General features: G+C 38.7%; 1 protein-coding gene across 1 annotated transcript in view; it reads left to right on the top strand.

Annotated features, from left to right (window-relative positions):
* LOC103511017 overlaps positions 1 to 15326 on the top strand; it is a 54641-nt gene extending 39315 nt beyond the window's left edge. The window contains exons 5-6 of the mRNA XM_026824896.1: positions 14554 to 14911; positions 15001 to 15326. Coding sequence (XP_026680697.1) covers positions 14554 to 14911; positions 15001 to 15140 — 498 coding nt within the window. The 3' untranslated portion in view covers positions 15141 to 15326. The remainder of the gene's footprint in view (positions 1 to 14553; positions 14912 to 15000) is intronic.
* Positions 15327 to 15330: the final 4 nt, after the last annotated feature.

Here is a 15330-nt window from a genome sequence, read left to right as displayed (position 1 = left end):
GAAATCCTATAATACTCACATATGAATAGCATCCATAAACCCATTTCTCAACTGACTTTTAATTTCAGTCTCTTTCAATTCATCCTCCCAGAGAAGATTCGTGGTTGTGCTAATATCAGCAAAATGGGAATTGTGCATGCGGTATTCTGCACAGATATTAAAAACCATAAAAATATAATAATAATCTTCACTTGATTTCAAATCACAGACATTATTAGGGTTGTGCTAATATCAGCAAAATGGGAATTGTGCATGCGGTATTCTGCACAGATATTAAAAACCATAAAAATATAATAATAATCTTCAGTCTTCACTTGATTTCAAATCACAGACATTATTATGAGAGACTGACAGAAAGAAATAATGGTCGCCGAAAAAGCACGGGGAGTTTTCAATTCAAACGCCAAGAAATCTGCAACTTGAGGGTGCGTTTGTTACCAGGATACAGTTTCTACTAACTCAAGAATAGTGTCTTTGGGCGGATACTCCAACGTTTAACGACAGTACTTTTTCAAAAAGGTTGATTTGTTCTTATGAATTTGGGAGAGACTGACAGAAAGAAATAATGGTCGCCGAAAAAGCACGGGGAGTTTTCAATTCAAACGCCAAGAAATCTGCAACTTGAGGGTGGGTGGTAAATGTATATTTGCGATCTGAGAATCAACCACAGAAAAACATAGTAATTTAAGATTACAAGCCAAACACCTCGTCAAATCTGTCTCCAGCTGGGAAGGTCCCAGCGAGGGTTTGAGGGTGGGTTTGTTACCAGGATACAGTTTCTACTAACTCAAGAATAGTGTCTTTGGGCGGATACTCCAACGTTTAACGACAGTTCTTTTTCAAAAAGGTTGATTTGTTCTTATGAATTTCATATTGTGTTGAATTGTCTTTTTCTTTTGTTATCTCATTTCTTTTGTTATCTCTTCCTTGACTTGTCACTTGATTTCAAATCACAGACATTATTATGAGAGACTGACAGAAAGAAATAATGGTCGCCGAAAAAGCACGGGGAGTTTTCAATTCATACGCCAAGAAATCTGCAACTTGAGGGTGCGTTTGTTACCAGGATACAGTTTCTACTAACTCAAGAATAGTGTCTTTGGGTGGATACTCCAACGTTTAACGACAGTACTTTTTCAAAAATGTTGATTTGTTCTTATGAATTTGATATTGTGTTGAATTGTCTTTATTTGTCAGGTTTATATTAGACATCCTATGTATTAACATTATTCTTACCGTTTTTATTATTATTGGATACTCTTTTTCTTTTGTTGTCTTTTTCTTGTTTCTCTTCTTGTCTTTTGTTATCTCATTTCTTTTGTTATCTCTTCCTTGACTTGCCCTGTTTCATCTTCGGCAGATTGATAACTTGTCGTTCTTCCTAACTGCTTGGATATAATATTTCTATTTCCTCATCTTGTCTTCAAGTCTTCAGTCATCTTGGTAGCATATGTTAAGTGTGAATCAGTGCGCCAAAGTGTGGGAGTTGCTACAGATTGCTTTATGTTGTTGGTGTAGTTGGTGTTGTTGTTCCTAGGGTCTCTTTGCTCTCCTCACATATCCTTGACTAGTGACTTCATGTTCTAGTCGTTCTTCCTAACTGCTTGGATATAATATTTCTATTTCCTCATCTTGTCTTCAAGTCTTCAGTCATCTTGGTAGCATATGTTAAGTTTGAATCAGTGCGCCAAAGTGTGGGCGTTGCTACAGATTGCTTTATGTTGTTGTTGTTGTTGTTGTTGTTGTTGTTGTAGTTGTTCCTAGGGTCTCTTTGCTGTCCTCACATATCCTTGACTAGTGACTTCATGTTCTAATTTGGTATTGTATTCTCCGATGGGCTTGTTTTTGTTCCCCCCTTTGACGCCTCCTGACGCGTCTTGCAAATTTAAATTTATGTGTACCATATTTTCTCGAGTCGCCTTGTCAAAGATGTCAGTTTTCTTCCTTTCTTTCATTCTTTGTTTTCTTCCACGTGTTTTCTTGTACCTTTCTAGCTAGTTCCTTTTCAAGTCTATTTTCTACATCACATGGTTTTTCTCAATGCTATGGTATGTATAATATGCCCTCCGATTTTCATTGCTCTGGTTGAGTTTAGATTCGTCAACAACGATGTTCTTGCGTCTTGCCGCTCTTTGTTGTGCCAATGTTTATGAGCAGTATGCGGATATTGCGGATAGATTGATGGATCTATTATTACGAGATAATTATGAACAACGTTCCCCATTCATTGTGGCGATTATCTTGCTGCCCGTCTGTGTATTATATTTGCTGTGTTTTTTGTTTTTATCGTCAAAACTTGGAATCCATTTCGAACCTTGTTGGCAATCGTACCTTCGTGACGCTCAGATTTGAAAGTAATCTTCACATTTTGTTGTAATACCGTAAGTGTTGGGTCTCTGATGAGTTGTGTGATGAGTTTTCCATTGACGAGTTTTTGTTTCTCTTCCCTTCTTTTAGAACCATTCATTTTACGTTTTTTCGACCATTTATCTCAGAGATTTACTGTTGGTTCGTCTGAATTATTTTCCTTGTTTAGCTAATACGATTTTCCGAAGTAGGTAGCTATTCAATTATTATTTTTTAGAACTTTTCCAAAAGTTATTGGTTGTTGAAAACTCTAGTTTCCATCAGAGTTATTGGTTGTTGAAAACTCCAGTTTCCATCAGAGCCTAAAAGAGAAGCAGCTTTTGTTTTAAAGAGGAGTCAAAGGTGTTTTATTATCCCAGTGTGTGTGAAGTGAAATTGTATATTTAGCACTCTGAGATTTTTTCCCTCCTTTCCCCTGCTTATCCCCTTTCTTTTTTCTACAATTTTTCCTTTTCCTCCTCGTCTCTCTTCTTCTAAACTGTCTTTATCTCCTGTTTCTCTTTTTCTGCTTCCTGTTACTTTTCAATCAAGAAAATATTTCACCTTTATGGATATCTCACCTTTCAAACGACTAGTAAAGTTAATCATATCTGGAGTCCTTGAATATAGCATCCCATAGAAATCACATGTGGATCTGGGAGTCTCACGGTTTTCTTCTCTTGTAAGATTATTACGGAAAAAGAAGGTTCTCACAAATCCCAGGTCCTAGGCAATAAGGTCTAATAAACCCTATTTCATACCTAAATAATAACCCTATTTCATAACAACATACCATGTTGAGAATATGAAATATTAATTCCAATCGTGCAAAAGGCACAGAAATGTCACGGCGAGAAACGAAATGCGAAGCAACAAGGAATGAAGAGAAGTCAGCGAACATTTGTATTAATAATGTGAAATATCTCATGGAGCATTATATGCGTAATGTAATATCTTGTCTTGTCAAATTTGTCGCAACATTGAACATAATAAGGTACGTTCTTCTGTGAAATACGACGCTTTCTGGTACTTTCTGTTTCACCTAGTTCTTGTGACTTTTTTCAAGAGGTTAGATAGAGGGAACTGTAACTGCTAGGGATAGGAGAAAGCCAGCCGTTCCGAGAGCGATCCTTATCCTTTGAGGATAAATTTCAGGACAAAAGGTCTTGTGACTTTTGAAAACGCCAGCTACTCACGCTCAGAGTCTCAGACTGTCTGATAGTCGGTACGTAGGTACCTATGTGGCGGAAAAAGATTACGACTTTCCGACAGTAAGTGTCCGGTCCAGCCGCACAGCTGCGGATGAATTTGGTTGGCAGAAACATGCCGATAGCGTCCAGCCTTTGTTTGCCATGCAGAATATCCCGGGTTGGATTCCCAAAGTCGCTATATTCCGCTATCGGTTTCATAAGAGTCATTTTCATTTGTCTCCAAAAAAGGAAAAATCTGTGACATTCTACATAAGTGTATCCATCCCACTTCCCCGTCAGGCGAGCCAGAACGTACAATTCCGAGCATTTATTTTGTCTCATCTCTCTTTAGCCTCTAGCTATCATAACGAGGAGTTCTACTCCAGGTCCTATACGTTTTTTCAGGTAAAAGAAAAAGAAATATTGGTGAAAAATACACAGTTTTACTTAAATTTCCGCTAAAAAGAATATAGGTACCTTTACCTGTGGATCTGGCCTATTACAACGCCCAAGGGTGTCATGAAAAGAACAAAACAAGAAAAGAGAAGTCGGATTAGCAGTAAGACGAAAAGTTGACAAAGTCCTGCGCTCCGGAGCAGAAATCCACGTGAACTGAAAAACCCAATTTCAAATTATACCTTTGTAAAAAAAAAGTCGGAGTACAAGAGAAATTTTTGGTTGCCCAAAGTCTCGAGGCGGACAAAGAAGAAAAGTTTTCAGATTAAATTTATTTCGTTCCCCAAATTCAATTATGTACATATGTGCGGGCAATATTTTCTATGTGGAAAAAAAAACATCAGTTCTAGCTTTGTTGAGGCGAAACAATAATTTTCTTTCCAGAGCTTTGGCAGGTTTGGGGTCCTTTTCTTTTCTCCTGTTGCAAACGTGTTTCTTTGTCCTGACTTCTTGTTAAGGTGCTTCTACGGACGATCTTTCACGCTGTCTCCAGCGTAGTACCGTAATATTAGAGTACGGACAAAACGGCGTACGGTAATACCAGCGTACGGGCGGTACGGTGTACGGTAATATCACCGTACGGACGGTACGATGTATGGTAATATCACCGTACGGACGGTACGGCGTACGAGGTAAAATTTACAGGATAAATGAACTATGTGTGTTGGGACTGCTGGGACAGAAAAAATCTACAAGTGCACCAAAAAACTGTGACAGTGACATCGTACTATGATTAAATTTATTCAATTGCCGCCCCTGATTGGTGATACGCCAAAAGAACCTGGAGGTGTCAGTGTCAAGTGGTACGCAATACTCAAAAGTTTGGGAACCCCTGCTAGAGAGCGTGTGAAAATATATTTAATTACCTACCTATATTGACCGTAAAGGGTGTAACTTGTAAAAAGAGCCTCTAAAAAGAGCTCCAATTTCATGTAAAATTATCAGATCCACTTATGGCAGATCATATAACCTTGAAAGAGAAAAATATCTTTGATATGTTGAAATTTGGACTATTTTCTTTCAGAATGATATTCGTTTGAATTTTGAATAGATTCGATGGACAATTTGGACATCAATCGTTCAAGTGAAATATGAAGAAATTTCTGCCTCAAAGAAAGACAGAGAAAAAGGGGAAGAGAGAAAGAGAGAGGAGAAAGAGTTTCCTAAAAACTTGATGTATTGAGTGGAAATTGAAATGCGCCCTATTGATTGGAGAAACCTTTTTAGTGGATCAAAAGAGCGTTTTATAAATTGTCATCTATATGTAGACGAAGCTTCTGACCTTTTCCACGTAGAGAAGAAGCGAGGTAAAAAATCTGGGGTGAATAGCACACGACTTCCGTTTCTTGAGAATTTTTCTACAAATCCTACTCTAACGTGGAGTCCAGTAGGTATGTAGGACTGTTGCACCCCATGCAAGGAAAGTAAAAAGAGAAGACGAAAATAGAAAAAGCCAGGAAGAAGTACAAACGCTAATTTTGAACGAAATGAATGAAAAGAGAAATGATGGACAGGGGAAAGAGGGAGTTCTTTATTCTGAAAAATTATGCTCGACATTTTCAGTGGGAAGTAGAGCCCATTCATCGTTAAAGAATGCTTGTAAAAGCAAAGAATGCTTATGTAAAAGCAAAGAAGCTTATGTATAGCAAAGAATGCTTGTAAAAGCTCTGATCTAGGTCAGTTGCATGTTCGGCAGGTAGGTCCACCCAATCAAATGACCTCTGACATTCTCGTATGCGTAGGTAGAAATGTGGGTTTGTTTCCCAATCTATTCGTGTTTTATTAATGGGACAAACTCGGAGACTTCATGAGTTATTAATGGGTCACTTGTATTCTGAAAGACATGAGGATTTCCACCATCCACAATTTTGTGTCTCAATTTTATGTTGTTTCGTACAATAACACCTACTCAACATCGCTTCTAGCTTTTTTTTCGTTTCGGCAATCATAATAGGATCTGAATGCCTTCTTCTTCTTCTAACTTATCAGTATGAGGGAGTTTCCTTCAATCTAAACAAGTAGGTGAAAATTGATTTTCTTATTTTCCTTATCCCTTATGGCCTTATCCTGATTGGATTCTGAGGAAAATGAAGATATACGAAGTATTCTGGTAAATTTTAAGGATAAGAAGTAAGTATTGGAGTTTTGATTCTGCACCAGCTCATCCTACCTCAACCTTTACTATTGGGTAAAAAATGCTTTCTCTTTTATTCTTCTTAATACGAGAAGAAATTATTATTACTATTTTTTAAAATCCGTAGAAATTTTCATTTTTTGAAAGATAAACAAAATTGAAAGCTACCTACTGTGGACTGACGATAACGGTACAAAACAAACGAAGCAACTCATTATTATCCAGTGGTCCCCATTACGTCATTGCCCCGTGTTCTTGTCCCCGGGTATAAAATCCCCGGGGTTATTATTCCGACGGTCATCTTCTGGGGAAAAGGTTATGATGTGGGATTTTTCCAATATTGATATCAGATTCCTTCATCAGACGGAAGAAAAGGAGGAAGGAATTTCTCAGAACACACGACACGTCCCGAGTAGGAGATATCTGATGTTGATTGAAAAATCTCACGCTTGACTTAGTATCTGGAACTGACAAATCCAATTGATCTTGACTTCATCCAGGATAGCAACAAATTGTGCTGCTAATTCTGTCTGCAACCTTTTCCACTTCCCTAGTCTTCCCTGTTCCCTGGGGGCACAGGGTGTTGTTAAGGTCCTCGTCCTTGGCTCTAGGGAGCAAGGGACAGGGTGTATTTAAATAAAATTGTAGAGACGTAGTGTGTCCCTTGGATAGGAACAAGAGATAGAGAGATGTGTTGTTAAGATCTAAAAGAGGGGGAAAAATGGTCATGCAAGGAAATGGAAAGAGGACTAAAGCTGAGACGAAGAGATAAATTTGAAGAAGATTCAATCCTGGTACAAATTCTACGATTTTTTTCTTGCGATTCGATCATTTACGATCAAAAAATTTTCTTGTACCTTTCTAGCTAGTTCCTTTTCAAGTCTATTTTCTACATCACATGGTTTTTCTCAATGCTATGGTATGTATAATATGCTCTCCGATTTTCATTGCCCTGGTTGAGTTTAGATTCGTCAACAACGATGTTCTTGCGTCTTGCCGCTATTTGTTGTGCCAATGTTTATGAGCAGTATGCGGATATTGCGGATAGATTGATGTGCACAATTATTACGAGATAATTATGAACAACGTTCCCCATTCATTGTGGCGATTATCTTGCTGCCCGTCTGTGTATTATATTTGCTGTTTTTTTTTTGTTTTTATCGTCAAAACTTGGAATCCATTTCGAACCTTCTTGGCAATCGTACCTTCGTGACGCTCAGATTTGAAAGTAATCTTCACATTTTGGTGTAATACCGTAAGTGTTGGGTCTCTGATGAGTTGTGTGATGAGTTTTCCATTGATGAGTTTTTGTTTCTCTTCCCTTCTTTAGAATCATTCATTTTACGTTTTTTCGACCATTTATGATTTACCTACTGTTGGTTCGTCTGAATTATTTTCTTGTTTAGCTAATACGATTTTCCGACGTGGTACCTATACCTATTCAATTATTTTTTTTTTAGAACTTTTCCAAAAGTTATTGGTTGTTGAAAACTCTAGTTTCAAACAGAGTTATTGGTTGTTGAAAACTCCAGTTTCCATCAGAGCCTATGTATGTAGCTCTCACATTTCTAGCGGTTGTAGCGAAAAATGAGGCACCATCCCGGTACAAATGCTGCTACCCAAGTATTGATTTTCTAACCGGATGAAAATTCAATTGTGTTGAGCATAAATGCTTTGTCACAAATGTCGTTTCCCGGTTAATCGTTAAATTTTATGACTTGACTCACCACTCACCACTGAGGAGGGTTTCTAACAGGATGGTCTTCCGTTAGTATGTTGCGTTTGTACGCGATTTTTACGCAAATATCAGGTCCAAAACACTATACATATCTGTCGAACGAGAAAGGTTGGAAGATCAATTTGGGCCATAACGTATGTACCAGAATTGTGTTGAGCATAAATGCTTTGTCGCAAATGTCGTTTCCCGGTTAATCGTTAAATTTTATGACTTGACTCACCACCGAGGTTGGTCTTCCGTTAGTATGTTGCGTTTGTACGCGATTTTTACGAAATATCAGGTCCAAAACACTATACATATCTGTCGAACGAGAAGGGTTGGAAGATCAATTTGGGCCATAACGTACATATGTACCAGGCTTCATTAAACATATGGTAATGAAGATTGACACCTATGTTATATACGTACATATGTACGGGTACCTATGTATAAAACGCTGCGAACATAATCAAAGTGCATTGCTCCTCAGACATGCCGACCTAATTGAAATTTGATAACACGTCATCATAAAACAAAAGAGTGACGGAAAAGTGCTGATAGCAACATTTCGCAGCTTTGTTCGAAAGTTGCGAAAAGAGAAGATTTCATGTATTGACCGAGAAACGTTGGTAAATTTAATGTGGGTGAGATTTTACCTTTGGGATTTTTAGCTTAGGGGTAGAAAAAAAAATGAGCGCCTGGTTGTGTAGGTTTCAAATAAAAAGCTAATGAGTGACTGATGTGGAAATTTTCAAATATCAATGTAGGCGTGCTATTCCGTACACTTTGTCCTGCTTGGTTGTCACAAAACGGCACGTGATGACCTTGTGGGGTGAGTTCCTACCCAATAACCCAAAGGATTTTTGGAACGAATTTCGCTTAAGCCCTTATTGGCCAGGACAACAATGGCAGAAATTTCGCACCAGATTTCGGTTTCTACTATCGCGTCAGGTATGGGTCTTAATAACATAATCGGTTACGTAGTACATCGTCTTTTTCCTTTACGAAACGCCTTTCTTCATAATCAGTATTTCCCCGACGAAAAAGGAACGAATTTCGCTTAAGCCCTTATTGGCCAGGACAACAATGGCAGAAATTTCGCACCAGATTTCGGTTTCTACTATCGCGTCAGGTGTGGGTCTTTATAACGTAATCGGTTACGTAGTAGGTACATCGTCTTTTTCCTTTACGAAACGGCTTTCTTCATAATCAGTATTTCCCAGACGAAAATAAAAGGAAATTCAATTTACTTTTCCACGGAGATAATAGAAAGTGCTTGAAACTTTCTTGTAAATTTCGACATTATCAGCTGGAGATTTGGAAATAGTTCTACTCACATCGTTTAAGATAAAAGTTTTGCTTCTTAATTATCGTGTAAAGTTCAACTCACGAGTTGTTCTCATTGTAAGTTTAAAGTTTGAAATTCGCACCATTCTCTGACGTTCCGATTGCACAGTTCACCATCGTTTTCTTTTCGTCTGAAATGAAGTCTCCTTCCTGCCCTGGGTGAAAGTGTTTGCCAATCACTTGGGTTAAGCCCTCGGCAGCCGGTACGATTCCCGCCCCGGGCGAACTTTATCTCTAAAAGGTTCGTTCTCGGAACGGCTGGCTTCTACCCTGTTACCAGGCCAATTAGTCTGAAATTTTACAGAATGATTCAAATGCAGGGGATTTATGACAAGGACACAATTTTGTGCTCATGCATTTGTCTGTCAATTTGGTCTGGTGTAGAATTGTTGATTTTAACATTGTACCTTTGTTTTGTTTGGTTACAGATCTCGAATTAGAAATGGCACTATTTGAATGAGGATCAAACTTGAGTAAAACGGTAAGCCAAAGTACATGTAATGGTTATACATAATTGTTAACCAAAGTACATGTAATGGGTATACATAATTGTTAAAAAAAGAAGCTCATTTATAAAAGGGAATAAGTCACTGAAACGCATACATACCTACTCGTCGTAAGTCAAGAAGATGATGATTTGTAAGTGTACCTAAGTACTGGAGGAAGCTCCATTTTTCGTGCAGATTTCACAGCTCTTTTCATGCGTTTCTCAAAAGAAATCCTGTAATACTCACAACTCACATATGAATAGCATTCATATGAATAGCATTCATAAACCCATTTCTCAACTGACTTTTAATTTCAGTCTCTTTCAATTCATCCTCCCAGAGAAGATTCGTGGTTGTGCTAATATCAGCAAAATGGGAATTGTGCATGCGGTATTCTGCACAGATATTAAAAACCATAAAAATATAATAATAATCTTCAGTCTTCACTTGATTTCAAATCACAGACATTATTATGAGAGACTGACAGAAAGAAATAATGGTCGCCGAAAAAGCACGGGGAGTTTTCAATTCAAACGCCAAGAAATCTGCAACTTGAGGGTGCGTTTGTTACCAGGATACAGTTTCTACTAACTCAAGAATAGTGTCTTTGGGTGGATACTCCAACGTTTAACGACAGTACTTTTTCAAAAATGTTGATTTGTTCTTATGAATTTGATATTGTGTTGAATTGTCTTTTTCTTTTGTTATCTCATTTCTTTTGTTATCTCTTCCTTGACTTGTCCTGTTTCATCTTCGGCAGATTGATAACTTGTCGTTCTTCCTAACTGCTTGGATATAATATTTCTATTTCCTCATCTTGTCTTCAAGTCTTCAGTCATCTTGGTAGCATATGTTAAGTAGAGACGTAGTGTGTCCCTCGGATTGGAACTAGAGATAGAGAGATGTGTTGTTAAGATCTAAAAGAGGGGGAAAAAATGGTCATGCAAGGAAAGGACTAAAGCTGAGGCGAAGAGATAAATTTGAAGAAGATTCAATCCTGGTACAAATTCTACGATTTTTTTCTTCCGATCCGATCATATACGATCAAAAATTTCGTTAATGGGTCTGTTTCGTGAAAACCGAGCTAAACTATGATGTATCGTTCAATCTGCTTTTAATAAAACTCGTAGCTTTTGTGCCATTCTTCAGAATAGACAATATTTTCAGAACACCCTACAATCCCCATAATTCCAATTCATCCAGACATAGTCATCCTGATTGCAAGATTTTCAGAACACCCTACAACCCGCATAACTCCAGTTCCTCCAGACATGGACATTCCTCGCTTCGTTGAACGTCGCTTACGTCGCCACACTTTCCCTCCACCCTGTGAAATATCCCCGCGCTTCAAGTAGAAGAGTTGTTCTTCGCTCACACTTGAAAAAATAACTCCGTGAAGAGGGAATAATTAAAAACAAAAGTATTATTATTACTTCATCTCCAGCAGATTATTATTTCTATTATTATTATTGGGAGCCTCACTCTGCAGGATTACACTCACTCGTCAAGTCATCACTCGTTATTTCATAATTTCAAGCCTAATGCTCCTCGACTCCTCCATTTCTATACATTTTCTACATGTCTGGGAGTACAGAATATGCTCGTAATTTCATGTAACCTATGTGGTATGGTTGTAGGATTTCTCAGGACTTTTGTAGCGAAAAATGAGGCACCATCCCGGTACAAATGCTGCTACCCAAGTATTGATTTTCTAACCGGATGAAAATTCAATTGTGTTGAGCATAAATGCTTTGTCACAAATGTCGTTTCCCGGTTAATCGTTAAATTTTATGACTTGACTCACCACTCACCACTGAGGAGGGTTTCTAACAGGATGGTCTTCCGTTAGTATGTTGCGTTTGTACGCGATTTTTACGAAATATCAGGTCCAAAACACTATACATATCTGTCGAACGAGAAGGGTTGGAGGATCAATTTGGGTCATAAGGTATGTACCAGGCTTCATTAAACATAATATGTATGGTAATGAAGATTGACACCTATGTTATATACGTACATATGTACGGGTACCTATGTATAAAACGCTGCGAACATAATCAAAGTGCATTGCTCCTCAGACATGCCGACCTAATTGAAATTTGATAACACGTCATCATAAAACAAAAGAGTGACGGAAAAGTGCTGATAGCAACATTTCGCAGCTTTGTTCGAAAGTTGCGAAAAGAGAAGCAGCTTTTGTTTTAAAGAGGAGTCAAAGGTGTTTTATTATCCCAGTGTGTGTGAAGTGAAATTGTATATTTAGCACTCGGAGATTTTTTCCTCCTTTCCCCTGCTCATCCCCTTTCTTTTTTCTACAATTTTTCCTTTTCCTCCTCGTCTCTCTTCTACACTGTCTTCATCTCCTCTTTCTCTTTTTCTGCTTCCTGTTACTTTTCAATCAAGAAAATATTTCACCTTTATGCGGCAATAAGGTCTAATAAACCCTATTTCATACCTAAATAATAACCCTATTTCATAACAACATACCATGTTGAGAATATGAAATATTAAATCCAATACGTGCAAAAGGCACAGAAATGTCACGGCGAGAAACGAAATGCGAAGCAACAGGGAATGAAGAGAAGTCAGCGAACATTTGTATTAATAATGTGAAATATCTCATGGAACATTATATGCGTAATGTAATATCTTGTCTTGTCAAATTTGTCGCAACATTGAACATAAGGTACGTTCTTCTGTGAAATACGACGTTTTCTGGTACTTTCTGTTTCACCTAGTTCTGGTGACTTTTTTCAAGAGGTTAGATAGAGGGAATAGTAACTGCTAGGGATAGGAGAAAGCCAGCCGTTCCGAGAGCGATCCTTATCCTTTGAGGATAAATTTCAGGATAAAAGGTCTTGTGACTTTTGAAAACGCCAGCTACTCACGCTCAGAGTCTCAGACTGTCTGATAGTCCGAACGTAGGTACCCATATGGCGGAAAAAGATTACGACTTTCCGACTGTCATATCTATTTATAGGGCAAATGAGAATTTATGTACAGTGTGGTAAATAGGTGGACGAAAACCCCGCAAGAAAAGTAATAAATTCGTTGCTCGAAACGAAGAACATTGTGTAAACAGTGCAACATTTTGTAGAATATTGTGTTGTCTTACCGGGATGTATTGCACGGGAAATAGCTGTCTGACAGAAGGTGAGGAAGTAATGGTCGTAATGGAGAAAATTTCTGAGAAAACGAAGTTGGTTTAGACGTCATGCTTGAAGAGAAAGTGGGGATTTCAGAGAAATACTGAGAGATAGAGCAATAAGTGGTGAAAAAGGAGGGATAAAGACACAGAATAGAGCTGCAGAAAGGTAGAGAGAATGCCAGCGATGTTATACATACAGAGATACTTATTGGTCACACAAAAGGGTTTCTTTTATTCTCGGAGCTTTTCAGCATTTGAACACAAAGTTCACTAAGTACCTAGTGGCAACATTAAAGTCAAGTGTACCCAACGAGTTGAGAAATACACAAGATAAACTTAAGGGAGGAGGGATAAATGCTGTGGGAAAAGAGAATCTTCTTCAGGGCCATGTTTACATTGGAGTGTGCACTAAGCACACTGGATCAGAACCCAAATTAGATTAAAATGAAGACCTTTTCTTAGAAACACAGTATGTGTGGAGTATTTAGACAATATCAGCAGGTACTCCTTTTAATTTGACCAGTGATGGTAATAGTGAAATCGCACCAGTTAAAAGAACATGATACATTCTTCCACAGTTCTCCAGGTTAAACTTATCTGTCCCTATAAGCTTAAATTTCCTCAGAATGAAATTTAATCCTGGCCCTGGATATTCCCTCTTGTCCCAATCCAGAATCCCACCCCCTCCCTCACCAGACATTTTCTATTCAATACGTGTGTTCACTTTGTAATGGTTTAAATGCTCCAATAGGATAAATACAGATGGTAACAGCTAAGGTGTACCTTTGCTATCCTTTGAAACAAACCAGGGGCGTGGAGTGACTGCAAAACAAAGCAAATATAGTGCAGTTTTGAGTTTGAATTTCCTCAGAGTACAAATCCGTTGGAGGCGCAATCTAAAACAGGCCGTGCTCCTAGAGTCAGGATTCTCTGGAGCATGTTGTTATCTACGGTAGACTGAGAGGGGAGAAACTGACATTTACAAGGAGAAACTGAGATTTACAGATTAATTTATTTATAAATTTGGACATACCAACAAAACAGACTTGTGATTTTTTAGGGAAACTTCATTCTTTATTCCCCCCTCCTCTTTCCCTCGGGCTCTTCTTCCTTTCTCCGTTTTTTCTTCCTCTCCTCTACTTCTCCTCGTTCCCTTCCTCTCTCTTCCTTTTTCCTCCTTTCCTCTCCTCCTCCTCCTCCTCCTCGTTTTCTTCCTCTCTCTTCCTTTTTCCTCCTTTCCTCTCCTCCTCCTCCTCCTCCTCGTTTTCTTCCTCTCTCTTCTCATCCCCAACAACACTAATAGAACACTGGACGGGCATACAAGCAAGGTATTGTCCACACTGCTGAATGCTGACAGTCCATTGCTTTCGATTCCAAACAGAAATGCCACCTTATCCGTTGTCCAGTCAGCACCAAGGATCAACGAAAGTTACTACGACTATTTGGATGATGTCCTAGCACCTCCTGTCAGCAATTTGACTGAGGATTCTTGCTCAGGAGCTATCCCTCCTGGAACACCACCTCCAAGTGACAGAGGAGGTTACAAGACCTACATTTTGTTACATTTATTTAAAATCCCATAAAAAACATTCCTGTAGGAAAAAATCCCTTGCGTTTTACCATACGCGATGACGTCATACAAGTTTTTTTTCCCCTGTAAATCTTCCACGGCTTCCACCTACAGAACATTTGTGTACAGGTAATTCATTTTTCACGCTCTGCTTCAGCATTTCAAACCAAACATCCCCAACAACACTAGAACACTGGACGGGCATACAAGCAAGGTATTGTCCACACTGCTGAATGCTGAGAGTCCATTACTTTCGATTCCAAACAGAAATGCCACCTTATCCGTTGCCCAGTCAGCACCAAGGATCAACGAAAGTTACTACGACTATTTGGATGATGTCCTAGCTCCTCCTGTCAGCAATTTGACTGAGGGTTCTTGCTCAGGAGCTATCCCTCCTGGAACGTCTATGCCATCAGCACCTCGTGTTCCAGACGACTGGAATAACATCACCGTTCAGTTGAATCAGACCTGGATCCAGAGGACAGACTGGGGGGAGTTTATCCTCCACAATGGAGGCTCTGTACTCATCATCACAATCTTGTGCATCATCCTCGGATGCTTTGGTCTGTTCAGATTGTATCACAGTTTATCCTCCACAATGGAGGCTCTGTACTCATCATCACAATCTTGTGCATCATCCTCGGATGCTTTGGTCTGTTCAGATTGTATCATAGCTTGAAAGGACGCAAGGTCTATCGCAAATACTCCTTGGTGTATCCGGATGAAACGGTTCACTCTTTCTAAGCGTTCGTCAGGCAAGAATGGTTCCCACTTTTGAATTCAAGCCACGTCTCACTCGAGCAGTTTTGAAGATTTTAATACGGCGCCAAAGAAAATCCCATGTTTTAAGCACTTGAATGGTGGTGCTTAAAAGTAGATAAATTATACAGCTAATTTAAATAATATCCACCTGCTTATGTTGACTTATTTTCTC

The sequence above is a fragment of the Diaphorina citri genome, unplaced genomic scaffold, assembly GCF_000475195.1.
Source record: "Diaphorina citri unplaced genomic scaffold, Diaci psyllid genome assembly version 1.1 scaffold664, whole genome shotgun sequence".
In the NCBI taxonomy this organism is placed as follows: domain Eukaryota; kingdom Metazoa; phylum Arthropoda; class Insecta; order Hemiptera; family Psyllidae; genus Diaphorina; species Diaphorina citri.
The sequence above is the reverse complement of the archived record's forward strand: the minus strand, read 5'-3'. Positions and strand labels throughout refer to the sequence as shown.